Below are 15,976 nucleotides of genomic sequence, written 5' to 3' on the forward strand. Positions count from 1 at the left end.
GGAAATGCACTAAAATGCCAGAAAGGATGAAATGTCTGTGGTTTCTTAGTCATTTTTCGCATAGTTGGAAAGTTCAATGTGATAATTTAACAACCTTTCTTTTCTTCAGCATTCTGCTTTGTAGACATAACAAAGCTATGAGAGAAATCTGATGACTGTAAAATGGCCCTGAGAAAAGGAAACACACTAACTCATCTGGCTGATTACAAACACACCAGAGAACCTTGTCGTCTGCCAAGGGGGCTGACTGTCCCCCCTCTCTCTCTCTTCCCTGCAGCATGGATGACATACTCATCGGAGCCCCGCTCTTTATGGACCGTGAATTTGAAAGTAACCCTAGAGAAGTAGGGCAGGTCTACCTGTACCTACAAGTGAGCGCCCTCCTCTTCCAAGACCCACAGGTCCTCACCGGCACGGAGACTTTTGGGAGATTCGGTAGCTCTGTGGCCCACTTGGGGGACCTGAATCAAGATGGATACAATGGTAATTTAGAGCAATGTGTGGGACTCGCTGTCACCTTAAGGCCATGTTACCGTTGCAAGAAGGAAATTGTGGCCATTGAAATGATTCTTAATGGTGGGGGCTGGTTATTATTGTTGATTCTTAATAAATTCTGAAAAATCTCAAGGCAAATTTAACTTTGTATGTTTTGATTAAGTAATTGCATAGAAATTTTATCATATAGGATTTTTCAATGGTGGCTTGAGAGCTCTAGAAGCTTGCTGATGAATAGAGTGGAGATAAATACTTGTTGGTATGTTAGCAAATATATTACTACTCTGATGAAACTACATGAGTTACGCCTGTTATACGTGGTCAGTAAATGTCATTGCAAAAGCCCTTTCTACATTTGCAATATAACAGTGCTAAATCCCTATTTGGGGCATGTGGTTCTTTAAGTAAGGAATCCACAGATGCTTTCTAAATACCACCCCAGAAAATACTGTATGCTCACATCAAAATTTGCAAACATTTCCAGGACACGTAAGTGAAGACTGGAGTCCAATGTGTTTATCATTCAAAGAGGAAGCTAGAAGAGGAATTTTCTGGATTTATCTAGCAGAGGGAAGATTCCCATCAGAGGGATATTCACAGGCACTAGTACCAAGACTCAGAACTTCTTTGAAAAAAAAATTCTCAGCAACTAGTAATTGTTCAAGTCCTACAAACATACATGCTTAGGCCAGGGGTCCAGGCCAACAGTAGAGCACTTGTCTAGCATGTGGGAAGCTCTTGACTCAAGCCCTAGAATGCAAGAAGACCAAGTGCATGTTAGATGCTATGTTCTGGGAGAATAAAAAAGGCAAGTTCTCCTTGATGTAACTTGGCTTGTTGCTATCTAAAATGGCTAGCCCAGGGAATACATGACGCCAGATTATGTGAGTTGTCTTTTTCATCCTGTTTTCTATTTGTCTTTCCCTTTAATCCAATTCTGATGTTCTTAAAAGCTACGAGATTACCTTGGGCTCTGAGCCTTGGTGTTCTGGAGTACAAAATAAGCAAAATAATGCCAAGCTAGCTGGGCTTAAACTTTGGGAAAGCTGAAAAGTCATGGCCTTAGGGGGAGTACAGAAAGCATTCCTTCCCACCAAGCACATGACAATGTTTTATTTTCTACAACAATCTGAGTTGTTAGATCATTGCTCTTGGACAGGTCAGTGAAAGTGGATTTATAATCCTCCTCATTATATACAGTGAGACACTTCACCAACAAATGAGACTCCTCATTTGGAAAACTCATATGTTGCTGTTTAGAGACTTCTTTTTTAAACTGTAATAGTTTCTGTTTAATATCCAGGCCCATCTTGATGTTTCATGTAGCAGGAGATGAATGTTTTATATTTGGGTGAGAGTTGGGTAATATGGCTCTTTTTGAGTTTCCTAGTACCCTTAATTACAAAATAGGTGGTTTTTTTTTTTTTAGTTCATTAGATTAGGGAACTATTAATAAAGCATTCCACAAGAATAGAGTTTTTTTTTCTTTGAAAGAAGAAACTCCTAAAATGGTACCTTACGTGGTCTACCAGCCTCCTGATATATACAAGGGCCTGGCTGTACCTCTCAGTCACTGAGGTCCCATGTAGATAGTTCTCTGCCTTCTCTGCTACTCAGATGGGCTAGCCTCCTTCCACCACTGTGTCTTTGTGAAGTAGCTACTTCTCCTGAAAGGGGAGGAAGGGCCCTTCCTTTTAATTGTTGCACACTTGGTTCCTTTGTGACCATTCATCTCAGTTTCGATGCTAGCCATGGTGACACCTTGTCTGACCGACCACCCCAGTCTAAAACAATGCTCACTTGCTCTCTCTCTCTCTCTCTCTCTCTCTCTCTCTCTCTCTCTCTCTCTCTCTCTCTCTCTCTCTCTCTCTCTCTCTCCTGTATCAGCATTTAAAAAAAAGATTTTCTGCACCATTTGTTGTTTTCACTATTTCCTTACCTGTGTCTCTATTCCCCCTGAAACACACTTTCCAAACACAGGGCCTTTGAGTGTCTCACTGGCTTTGCCTGGCTGCACACAGCACCTAGCGTTCTCCCAGCAGACATTCACCACGCTGATAAAAGGCGAGGACTCTTCTGCGTTGCTACAGTACTCCACAAACCTCTAGAAAGTGTAACAAGCCACTTGGGCCATGTGATGTTCCCTTTGGATTGCATTTAACATTTTCTAAAATTTCCTTTGTGTTCTGTAGACATCGCCATTGGTGTGCCCTTTGCAGGCAAGGATCAAAGAGGTAAAGTGCTCATTTACAATGGGAATCCACAAGGCTTACACACCAAGCCTTCCCAAGTGCTGCAGGGAAGGTGGGCCTCACAGACCATCCCTTCTGGATTTGGCTTTTCTCTAAGAGGAGACGCAGACATAGACAAGAATGATTACCCAGGTAAGGGTCTCTGTCTTTTCCCACATGAGGACTTGCTTTCTGGCAAGAATCCATTTTCTGGAAAGTACATTATGCATAAGCATTTCTCTCATAAAAGATGAAGGTCAAGTTTAACATGGCACAGGTTTTTTTGGTATAATTCCAGAGTGACTTTCACAAGCATTTAAGACAAAACAAACAGTCCCTTTATAGTCAAGAGACAATGTTAGAAAGGCAAGATGGCTTTAAAAGCTGCCTTAGACATAAAGCTTGTCAACTGTGCAACCCAAGTTTTCATTGAAACCCCAAAGTAATGTGGTCTCCATTGATATTCAGCTGGCTTTAGACACCTGTTTAAAGCAATTTATTTATTTTTATGTATTCTTTTTAAAGCTCAGTGTTACCATTAATCAGTGCATCACTTCAATATTTTTTGTTGTGAGTTGCATGTTTTCAGAGTGTATTTTCCAACTATGCCCCTGGCTTTTCCAAAGACAGATGGACTATTTTAAAGTAGGGAAAGAAAGAAATGGTTCATGATAGAAAACATAAGCTCTTCTTCATTGCATTTTTCATAATGAGGGTGCATAGCAACCCATGCAGCACAAACTGATAATTCATATTTTGCAGACATCACAAAAATATTGGTTTGTTCTAAAGGACTAGCTTGATAAACAGAACATTTAGTGGAGAGCATTAGGCTTTTTGATTGCATGGTTCACTGGTCACTTTTATGTTGGTTCTTTTTTGAATCTCTTAATAAATCTTAGAAATCACTCATATTTTATGGACAACTTTGATTAAAGTCTGTCTCTTTCTACCATCCTTTCTAGCTATAGAATGTTCTCTGGTTTGGGGAAGAAGTTCAGTAAGCTGACTGCCCAAATATACGTCATTGACTCAATTTTTTGGCTTTTGTTTCTCCTCTGAGATTAGGCAAAGCAAGATAATAACATATTCTTATAAATTTTCTAGAAACCTTCCATAGCACTGCTAGAGCTATAATAGTGGGCTGAGAGAGAATTTGGATCATGCAGTGTGTTAATGCTACCCATGGCAGTGCCTAAAAAAGCATAGTTAAATTTGTTTTCTTAATCTACACAATACTAATCAATGATGGTTAATAGTTTGAGAAGGGTGAGGGGTTTCCTATATAATGTATTCTAGTTTTGACTAATTAAAAATTCAAGATCCCTCATGTTTTTACTATTCTAACTATGTCAAGGTGATTAATGAAATCCAACTCTTGTGCTGCAATTTCAGTTTATTGAGAAAGTTATAGCTATTCATTATGTCTGTCATAAACATACTTTCCCCACTGGTAGTAACAGAGCACTTGATGGGCAGAATGTCTGCCTTCCACAGGGCAAGGAAGTAGAGTATGTGTCAATCAATCAGCCAGTGCAGGGCTTCCTGTGAAGGCTGAACAAGGGCCAAATGAGGGTAACACAAAACAACTTTCCTGTCAGATTCTATTCCTTCCAAATGAGCCGGACAGGGAAAGAGGGTAGAGTAAGTTGAGAGTCTTCCCCATGTCTCTCTTCACCAATTCTCAACATGCAGCCATGTCTGGGCTTCACATGACACTTGGATGAGCTTGTAGGGGAGGAGGATTTGGATTGGGGTTCTGGAATTTAGCGGGTATTCCAGGTGCTTACTGAGCCTGCCTAGAAAAGCTGAAGGCCAGGCCCCTCTTGGATACTTTGATTCATCAACTCTGGGAGATGCTAAGGGATACAAGTTTTGAACCCAGCACTCTACTTTGCAAAGCATGCTTCAGAGTCGCCATGCCTGCAGCAAAGGTGTACGCTTTTCTCACTGGACAGGAACCTTTGTCCAAGCCTCTACACTTCATTTCTCCCCCTACACATATCACACTAAGCAGCAGCTCTCTTTTCTAGATCATTCTTGTGTTGTTGCTACCAATGTAAGGTATAAATTACCACAGGCTACCATCTCATTTGGAAGCGCTGAGTGAGGAAGGCACGTTTTATTTTTCATGCACCAGTCTACAATTATTGGAAGTTATCTGTGTACTCAAATTAATGTTTTACCAAGTATCATTTAAAATACACTATCGCAATTAAAAGTCAAAGTGCCTTAACCTGGCCTAGGCAATAAAAGGGATATTTACATTAAGGTTAAGGGACTATCTCAAGTTGCCCTCTGACATCTACATGGGTGCTAACACACACACACACACACACACACACACACACACACACACACACACACACACACACACGGTATTTTTTAAATGAAAACTATCTCAAGACAACACGAAGGCAGAACTTCATCTAGGAACAAGCCCTAGACTGTGCTATCATCTCCCCTCCATTCTCTCTCCTCTGCATTCTCCCTCTCTTCTCCCTGCTTTCTTCCCAGTCCTGTTTTCTCCTCCCTTCCCTACCATTTGTCCTCTCCTCCGCTTTCCTCTCCTTCCCTCCTCCCTTTCTTTCATCTGTCTCCCCTCCCCCACTGGCGTCTCTTCCTCCTCTCATTCTCCTAACTTCCCTCTTCTCTTCTGTCCTCCTTTCTGCCCTTCCCCCCCTGTCCCTGTCCTTTTACCTCCCCTCTTCCCCTCTATCCTCCCCTCCATCCTCCCTTCCCCTCGCCTCCCCTCTTCCCCTTTACCCTCCCCTATCCTCCCCTCCATCCTCCCTTCCCCTTGCCTCCCCTTCCCTTCTTTCTCCTCTCCTCTCTTCCACTCCCTTCTCTCCCCCCCTGTCCCCTCTCCCCTCCCCTCTCCCCTCCCCTCTCCCCTCCCCTCTCCTCTCCACTCTCCCCTCTTCGGTGTCTCACACTCCTCTCTCTCCCCTTTACTCTCATATATTCCCTCTCATCTCCTTCCCTCTCTTCTTATCACCTCCTCTCCCTTATCCTCCTCTCCCACCTGTAGTTGATGTTTTCCTGGTCCTGCCTGGCCCACGATCAGGACAAATCCCTCTCACCTGCCAGTTCTGCAGCCAAGTAAACACACAGAGACTTGTATTACTTAAACTGTTTGGCCTAATGGCTCAGGCTTCTTGTTATCTAGTTCTCATATCTTAAATTAACCCATTTCTATAAATCTATACCTTGCCACGTGGCTCGTGGCTTATCAGTACTTTACATCCTGCTCCTCCTCATGGCGGCAGCTGGCAGTGTCTGTCTCCCTCACTCCTCCTTCCTGTTCCCCCACGTCTCCTCTCTGCTCATCCCGCCTATATTTCCTGCCTGGATACTGGCCAATCATCGTTTTATTTATCAATCAATCATAGCAATACATTCACAGCATAGAGGACATCCCCCAGCACCCACTCTCTCCTCTCCTCTCTTTCCCTTTTTCCCCTTTCTCTCCAGACCAGATTTCTCTGTACACAGGATGAGCTGTTTCTGCTCCCAACTCCAAGGATGACACATTTCACTTGAATCCACTTAAAGCCTGCAACTCATCTCAGTCCTCTGGGAAGAACTTGGATAGACTCTGAGACAAAGGGTGAGATTTTCCAAAATAGGCAAGAATTGACTTGTAGATTATGCTGGCATCTCAGAAAGCATCCAGTATGGCAACCCTACCCAAGCCAATAAAACAAAAATGGCCCCCAGAGAATAATAAAGATATTAAGAAATGAGAAAAACAATGTAAAAGAAAATACTACTTTTGTTAAGAAATACTGATTTTAGATTTCTCAGCCTTGTTTTTATGTTGGTTATTTTAGTTCAGAGGCTTAGAAGAAAGATAAGTAAGATGCTTCATTCTGTCAAATAGTGTGTGCTCCGTTCTGCTGTGGACTACACACTGTCGTGGCTAGAACAGCTGCTGCCTTCTGAAACTTAAAATTACGGGCAGTGCTTACAGCCAAGGACAGGGATTGATTTAACAGGAGAAGTGAAGCTCATTCTCGTCTGGTGGCAGCGCTCTGCTGTTTGTAGAGGACCTCTGAGTTGACCTCATACAAAAGCTGAGCATCAAACAACGATGTAGGGAAGGCAGGGAAGGAAGCTATGATGAGAACATATGACTTCCTGAAACAGCTCAGAGGCATCCAGAGTCACTGACAAATCACAGGGCAGGAGGCAGCGAGAGAAGCTGGAGGCAGACTGAAAAGCCATGTGGGCGTGTCCTCCACGTGTGGGCGTGTCCTCCACAGTGATGGGAAAAGGGCAACACACCTATATGTTTTTTTCACTAGCTTCAGGGAGGGAGCTGGATGGATGCAGGGGGGATGTATGATATAGTTCAGTGGAAGATGAGAGTTACCTTGATCTTGGTATGACACAATATGTATCATAAGGATGTAGACAGATAAAGAGCATCTTGGTAAATGAGTAACTGTTATATGCACTGAGAAAGGAGAGGGTGAATGTTTTTAATGGCTCCTAGTTTACAAACTTTAGCAACTAGCTACATGGTGATACCATTCCATTCATTCAAACAGTAGATACTGAGGAGTTCCACAGCTTTGGAGGAAGTGACAATTTGTGAACGTCATGTGGCTGGGATGACTTTGGCCATCCAGTGACGATACAGAATAGGGGTATGGTATGTTAAGAGCGTGGGGCTTATCTAGGGCTGCAGGCCCAGAGGACATGGGCACTGAAGCAGCGGCTGTGTGAGGTGCCAGTCCGAGGAGCAATTCAGACACAGTGAGATTCCACATCTGTAAATTACCATACAGAGCCCTGCTAAAGACCGTGAGAACCTTCGTAACCTGCTGAACATCTATTGCTCAGTTCTACCAAATAAAATATTCAAGATATGACAGACAGCCTTCACACACACTAGACTGACAGAAAACCCATTTTGTATTTTGGCAATCTCTCTCTCTCTCTCCCCTCTCTTCTCCTCTTCCTGTATTATGATGTGTGTGCGCACTCATGTGCATGCATGCATGCACACACATGGAGGCCAGAATAAGATGTTAGGCGGTTTCCTTGTCTCTCTGCCTTATTGCCCTGAGATGGGGTCTCATTAAACTGGAAGCTGGCTGCTTTCACCAGGATGGGAGCTCTTAGGATCCATCTGTCTCCAGCCTTCAATGCTGGGGTTATGGATGAATAGACAGTTATGCCCAGGTTTGTTCTTCTTTTTCACATGGGTGTTGAGGAATTTGAACTCATCCTTATGCTGAAAAAGCAAGCATTTATACCCACTGAGCCACCTTTCCAGTCCCCATATCTTGACTTTCTCCAGAAAGTCCAGAGAATGTAAAAATTTGCAAATTCATGAAATATTTATATTTTGAAAATGCAGCTTTTGGGGGGGAATAGAATAGAACAGAACACACTCACAAAAGTTTTAAAACGTTGAATAATATGCTTGTGAATTTAAAAAAATAAATATTTTATGAGAGAAATAGTGTTAGTTTTTAGAAATTTTATAATCATTTGGTCTTAATTATATGCATTGCCAGAAGAAAGTGCCCAGCTCTGTAGTTTCATAAACAGGCACCTTCAGTTCCCTGATTACTTCCAGAACATGGGCTAGTTCCAAAATCAAAACTGATGCACTCGCTACACACACAGCTTTCACCCAGTCAAGGAACAAGCGAGGGCAGCATCCAGCAGGGAATTCCTCCTCTAGGCAAGGCCAGAGGCACACTTGAGTGTTCACACACAGGCACATTCTTCACGCCTTCCAGTCTAAGCCAGTCAGAAATACAAAGACAAACATATTTGATAGTCTAGATTTGGACCAAGCCAACTCCTTGAAGTTGTTACCAGTTGGACAACACCTAAAAATGGTGCCTACCAACAGGGGGTGCCAAGTGGAGTTACTGGTTGGGTTAGAGTGGGCTTGATCTTCTGGTTATGGAAGGGAACATTGCCCCCGCCCCACTGTAATACCAGTAGGTTCAGCAGCATAGCTCTGTTGACTTCAGTTGTCTTTAGAGCCTGCTACGCAGCCGTTCTCCTGCTGCTATTAGACCTGCTTGTGACAGTGGCAGTACACACGCCAATATTTATGTCTCAATTCATAAATAGCAGCAAGAACTCTAATATTCTTAGTATAGCCTGGCTGCCTTCTGCAGAGAGGAAGGGCAGGTCTGACTGTCATATGCTCTAATTCAGCAAGTTTAATATGACATGTGTTTGAGCAGGGCCACTCTGTCTCCCTAGCTTTGGAAGAAGGGATGTCAAAACTGAGCAAGCATGGGGCCAATTGTATTATTAACATTTTTTGCAATTATAAGTGTGAACGTGGGGGGGGGGGCGTATGTGTGTATACAGAGTGAGGAGTGTATGCACAAGTGTGTGCCAGTACAAGTGACCATATGTTCGTGTAAGCCAGCGGAGGCCATTGAGTGCCCTGCTCTATTGCTCTCCACCATGTTCACTTGAAGCAGAGTCTCTCTCTGGACCTGGAGCTAGGCTGGCAGCCAGCAGGCCTCAGTGATCTCCCTGCCTCTGCCGCTCCCACCCAGCACTGAGGTTCCAGGCCACATAGGCACTCTCAGTTTGCACCTAGAACCGCTGATCATTAAGAGTCCCAAATGTGCTAGACACTGTGCAGAAGATACAGAGTGTGTTCATTTGAATACTATTCTCAAATCCTTCTCACACAGATATAGGTACGTATATGTCAAGGTCTATTTTTTATGTTTATGTAGTGCAGAAGTATATACAGTAAGACTGGATGGAACTCGACTTTATTACTTTTTGAAAAAAAAAGTCAAACCAGTATTGTCCTAGTAAAGTCAGCAGAGCACATCTGAACAGGGACTTGAACTCAGAACGCCTCTCTCTGCTCAGATTCCCACTGATTGACTTGACACTCAAGGGGCCATGTGACCTCTGTGAGCTTCTACTTCCTAGGGGTGTTGGCAGAGTTGTGTGTATTTATTTGCACTTCTAAGTTGGGAAAAGATTCTTACGAAATACTGTGTGTATCTTAAAATAGGAATGGAATCTGACTGTCATGGACAGAGCCAAAACCACTTTGTCACAAGCATGTTTGGTGATAGAAGATTTTGAGAAACTGTATTGACTAGGCTGAAGACAGACTATCCAGCCTGAAAACTTGACTTTGCTAATTTCTAGCTGTGTAAGAGTGAGAAAATGTCTTAGTTTCCTCACCTATAAAATTAGACAAGAATGTGTGGATATAAAAATTAAATGGTGTAGGACTGGAAAGATGGCTCAGTGGCCAAGAGAACTCACTGTACAAATATGAAAACTCCAGTTCAAATCTCCAGCACCCACATAAAAGCTGGCAGAGGCCAGGCAGTGGTGGCACATGCCTTTAATCCCATCTCTTGGGAGGCAGAGCCAGGTAGATCTCTGTGAGTTCAAGGCCAGCTTGGTCTACAGAGCGAGATCCAGGACAGGCACCAAAACTATACAGAGAAACCTTGTCTCAAAAAACGAAAAAAAAAAATGCTGGCAGTGTCTACTCTACTCATACACACGCAGCCCTAGGACTATAGGGTTAAAGACAGAAGGATTGTCAGGGCTGGCTGGCTGTCAGCCTAGCTCTAGAGAGAGCTTATCTCAAGAAAGTAAGTTATAGAATGATAGAACAAGGCAACCATTGTCCTGGTCTAGTCTATAAGCATGCACACCTATGTATATGCAGGTGCATACAACACATAAATTGGCTAAATTGTATGATACAAATTGAGATCATGTGATATTAAATTGAGGTTATATAGAACACTTAAGGAATGGCAACTCTCCACTTTCCTTTGAAAACTGTATTCTTTGGAGGTCCACTTTTTCCTTTGCATGCCAGGGCACATTCTTTTCTTCTGCTTAAATAAACAAATTTCCGTGGTTTCCTCATTTAACCTATAGGGATGTGTTTGCTTCCTTCACTCCAGAAAGGAAGATGAGTCAAGTTGCAGCTACTGTGAGCCCCTGGGTAGCAAGTCCTCAGCAGAAATTTCCCCTCTAGCCTGTGGATTGCTACCCCCCGTGATGATACAATCCACCTGTCACTGCCACCCGGGGTGGGAGATGAGGTATGAGGACATCTCTCTGGGCTACCTGTGCTTTGCAGAGATAGGAAATGCACCTGTTTCCCTGTCCCTTAGCCATGTAAATACGGAATTGCGTTCCAATTAGACCTGAACTTCGATGTGATGACAGTGGAAATTGAGAGGAGGGAACTTCTAAATGAAAGGTAGACTAAGCCCAGGAATGACCAGCTCTGATGGACCCAGAGAAGCAGAAGAGAGTAAGGAAGAGGTGAGCATGAGTGATAACTTGAATATTGATGCAGAACAGTGGGGAAAAGTCCATACCATGTGAGGGGAGATTCAGTTACAGATCTATGGAGACTCAGTTACAAGATAATGTGTGAATTTTTTTCTCTTACGTTTATGGTACCCATATCACATTTCTTAGTTGTTTTGTATGTAATAAGTGCTGTCACTGGCACACACACACACACATAAATAGGAATCACAGATCTTTTTATCTGAAAACCACAATGGAGATGTGTCTAACTTTCTATTTGGTCCTTACTGGAAGCCAAGGGCTGAGCAGAGGATCTTGTGTACATTAATTGAGTGAAAACATGTCAGAGAAGAAACAGCTGTGATAGTTGGGAATCCTAAACTCCAATGATCTCGTCTAATCCTGTTAACCACGATTGCAAAGCAACACAGCCTGCCAAACACATAGGCCAGGCATCAGAGGATGGAGGCGGGAAGTCCAGACTCTGCTGGGGAACACAAATCTCACAAGCAATAAAACCCAGGGAAAACATGGGCTGAGGGCCAAGACTATCGTTGTCTTGTTCAGGCTCCTAATATACAGTGATTATATCATGAAGCCATTTCAGACAATTACACTCAATGAAATAAAATGACCCATCTGTTTTAATGAGTGCGGGGAAGAGTGGGAGGAAGAGGGAGGGAGGGTAGCAAGGAGAGGGAGAGGGAGGGAGAAAGGGATAGGGAAAAGACAGAAAGACAGAGAAGGATAGGGAGACAGGGAGACAGAGAGAGAGAGAGGGCAATGTAAGCAAACAAGTAAGCTAGACCAGTCTCCACATAAGGGAAAATAAAGGGGAAGTTTGACCCAAAGGGAATAATGTATTTTTGTTAAACTTTAAGGACCTTGAAACCATCGATTTGAAGTTTAGTTGAACTGCATTCAAATCTTGTAGTGAAAGTTTATGTTCATTTCTCACAGTGCTTCTAAAGCATGTGTGCAAAGCAAATGTGACATTCGTACCGAGACACGATGCTCACAAATTCATTATAATACATTAGAAATTAGAATAATGCAATTCTTATAAACATAGCCTATGAGTTCAAAAGAAATGGAATTAATTCAACTGAATGAGTTCTTGAGTTTGATTCAAGCCAAAAGGAATCGAGAGGTAAAGGGCCCTGGTTAATAAATCTCCTTATCTCCCTTAGCAGCTCCCCATCTCTGGGCCTTGCTCTCACCATCTAGAAGTAAAATAGATATGTAAGTTGCTACTCCAAAGGTCTGACCCTCAGCAATTCGGTTCTATAACCCACATCAAGACACACCAGCCTTTCAGTGATACCTGCTTCTGTGATATTGTGTAGGTCACTAAGGATTTGGCTTTAAAAAAAAAAGGTGGGGAGGAATTTGGTGAAATTATAAAACTGTTTTCTTAGGTACTTTTGGAAAAGGTTTAGATTCACTGAAAAGTTATGAAGACATTCACATCTCATGATGTGTCCTATTCAGAGTCCCCTACGAGCAGCGTCATGTAACTGTAGTTCAATAGCCATCAACTAACAAAAAGATCTTTTTGAAATTCAGTCAGGCTTAATTGTTTTTAGTTCTTACATCCTTTCTCCACTCCAGATCCAATCAAGGACCCCACACTGAGTTTTATCAGGTTTTCTTACTTCAGTCTCTGACACTTCCTTGTTTTTTTATTTACTGACATAACCTTGGCACATTGGAAGAATTTGGGCCAGACAATTTAAGAGGACTGAACTTAGCTTTGTCGGGTGTCTGCCTAGAATTTGACTGAGGCCATCTATTTGACAAGAATAGCACCCAGTGGAGCTGTACCCTTCTGGATGCACTCTGTCACGGGAGTGTGATGCCATTGTCTTCTTGTACCTGTTTTGCTGGTATAAGCAACTGTCACCCCAGTCTCTCTACTAGGAAGTTGCTCGTTTTCTGGTACTGTGAGTCTGTTTAGAAAAATACCATTGGACTATGGGAATATCTTGTTTCTTTCTCCTGTGTTTCCTCACTAATCTTAGCATCCAAAAGGACGTCTTGCCTGCAGAGTTATTACTGACCAACTGAACTAGCTGTATTTAAATTCATCCTATGTAACTCTAATATAGGAAATATATATACAACCATTTATTTATATATGCTTATTTATTTGTTAGTGCTAGTATGGAATCATAGATATTTAATTTTTGTCATACTTCATTCCTATGTTCATTTCTGTTGCTGCATTTGTCCCACATTGAGTGACATGGTGAACCTTCTTGGGGGCTTCACTGACTTTTTGATATTGTCCATCTTTCTATGAGTATTTCTATACTCTAAAACACCACATGATAGTTCAGGATCATTTTCTCTCTCTCTCTCTCTCTCTCTCTCTCTCTCTCTCTCTCTCTCTCTCTCTCTCTCTCTCTGCGCGTGTGTGTGTGTGTGTGTGTGTGTGTGTGTGTGTGTGTGTGTGTGTTTTCTTTGTAGACCTTGCAGCTAACCATTATTTAAGTAGCCACAATTACTTCCTTTCTTTTTCTTTTAAGAGTGATATTTGTCAATCAGGATCTGGACACGAAGTGTTCACATGGCTGCTAGAATGCCACAGACAAAACTTGTAGTGTGCTGAATTAAATAAGCTGCCTCACCCCATATCATCTGTCTACTATGATCCTTTCCCACATATTCTATTCACCCCAAACCATCAATACTATTTGAAATCAGCAAATTACATGCTTTAATATATAGCTTAATTTGGTGAATCGGAATTTTTTCAATTCACTTCTTAATAACAAGTATTCAGGCAATATAAACCATGCTCAGTTAACATATAGAACAGCCACTAATTTTCTTTACTATTAAAAATGATAGAAGAATATTGATCATGTGACATTGAAGAGATCATGGAGGGCAGTTATTCATTTTTTTCAACAAATACATGCTAAGTGCCTTCCGAGTGCCTAGCACCATTCTAGATGAAGAGTATAAAGCACTGAATTAAAGTTATTCAGCTCTTTGTGCCTGAGTTCCAAGCCTGGAGGTGACAGTGACTGCAATGGGACCCTGACAAGTGACTGCACTCTGGAGCCTCAGTTTCCTCATTAGGAAAACAGACATAATACCTAATAGTAATTTCCTTAAAGGGAATGTTTGGAGGTTAAGCTAGATAATATGCAAATAATATGCATATGTACATTTACTAATTTTAGTCATAAATGAAATAGCAACACTATGTGGATGTAATCTATGCCCTTAAGGAAACCTGTAATCACAGAGACAAAGCATCCAATAGTTGCCTTTCATACAGGCAGGATAGGAGACAACTTTTAAGAAAGTTGAATATGGGTGAATTTTGGGGAGGGCAGCTTGGGAGAAAGTTCAGTCATAAGAACTTGCTGTATAAGCATAAGGACCTGAATTTCATTCCCTAGGTCCCTCATCAAAAAGGCCTACATGGTGGCATGTGCATGTAATCCCGGCAGTCAGGATGTGAAAAAAAAAAAAATAGATGCCTGAGGCTGGATGCCAACCAGCTTAGCCTGATTAACCACTCACAAACCAATGAGAGACAAAACAAGGTGCACACCTGCTGAAAAATGACCTTTGAGATTGCATACTCACCTGTGCACACATATACACACAGACATACACACACACACACACACACACACACACACACACACACACACACCCCACAGTGTTACTAAGATGATCAAAGACTCTCTGTGGGTGAATTAACAAGGTCCCAAGATATAGCTGCATACACACACACACACACACACACACACACACACACACACATGTATGTATGTATGTATGTATGTATGTATGTGTGCAGTTATACAAAGAAGCAACCCAGAAGAATCCAACATAAGCCAAGACTCAGAGATGACATGTCAAGAGTTCTCACCATGATAACAACAGTAAAGATGACTTTCTGGTGTAGACAGATTGAAACGGTGAACAGAAGAAGGCACAGATGAGACTCCAGCAGAAGGTCATATGTCTTCCATATGTTATGAACATCATCTGAAAAAATCATTTCCTACTCTCAAGAAGCCTTCATTATATCTAGGGACAGAGGACTGTGAACTAATGTTTGGCTGAGTGATACTTGAGTGAGGATGAAGGACTCACACATTTCTAGGTCTGAAAGGCGCAGACATTTCTAAAAAGGATCTTGGCATAAATAGTGAATATTAACGGTCTCTGTTTTACATAATAAAACATTGCCTAATTTACCATTGTTAGTGTACATAGAAAACAAATTAAAGACACACCCTTTTGTGTTGTTGGATTATGCTAAGAAAGAAACTCAATAAAAACAAAAGGAAATTCTATCCTCTTTTTACTTTTAAAGTAACTTGGTCCAGATTGATAGGTGCATAAATGGAGGAAAGGGAAGTTAAGATAGATGTTTAAAAGTCTTGAATAAGATGTTAAATAACCGATACTGTGTAAGGAATGTAATGAGAACTATAATGTGTTTAATACTTGAAAATAGCCTCTGTCTTTACAATAAACAGAATAAGGTATTTATTTATATACTTTCTACCTCTTCAACTTTCAAATACGCTCCTACATTTACAGGTGTGTTCACAAACGCTTTGCTACTATTTTCCAGAGGCAAAACAATCCCATGTTTATAACACGTACCTATTTCCATGCTGTAAAGCTTTCTACAATGATTGATTTGAGCTTTATTGACTCACACGGGACAAGAATTATAAAATTGCCTTAGGTACAGCTGAGATGAACCCAAAATACCTTCCTTCTCCATTTCAGCCACTTATAAATATGCTAACTTCCTATTTTTGTGATATATTGATAAGGCCATCCAGGCTCCCATCCTGGATATAGGAGCCACTGTGCATGCCTCTCAATAAATAATACAGTTTTATTCTTATTAAGATATGCATATGTCAAGGCTGGGGTAATGACTCAGTTAAAAAGGTTTTTGCTCTGCAAGCATGAGT

The 15,976-nt window shown here is 41.8% G+C and overlaps 1 protein-coding gene across 3 annotated transcripts in view; it reads left to right on the forward strand.

Annotated features, from left to right (window-relative positions):
- Itga8 (integrin subunit alpha 8) overlaps positions 1 to 15,976 on the forward strand; it is a 176,845-nt gene that overhangs the window by 63,796 nt on the left and 97,073 nt on the right. For all 3 annotated transcript variants that reach the window (XR_013051452.1, XM_006985924.4, XM_076572704.1), the window contains exons 12-13: positions 278 to 483; positions 2,688 to 2,879. Coding sequence is in view for 2 of the 3 variants with exons in the window: in XM_006985924.4 (XP_006985986.2) it covers positions 278 to 483; positions 2,688 to 2,879 (398 nt within the window). In the remaining variant the exon portion in view is untranslated. The remainder of the gene's footprint in view (positions 1 to 277; positions 484 to 2,687; positions 2,880 to 15,976) is intronic.

This window comes from Peromyscus maniculatus, chromosome 5 (assembly GCF_049852395.1).
Source record: "Peromyscus maniculatus bairdii isolate BWxNUB_F1_BW_parent chromosome 5, HU_Pman_BW_mat_3.1, whole genome shotgun sequence".
In the NCBI taxonomy this organism is placed as follows: Eukaryota; Metazoa; Chordata; class Mammalia; order Rodentia; family Cricetidae; genus Peromyscus; species Peromyscus maniculatus.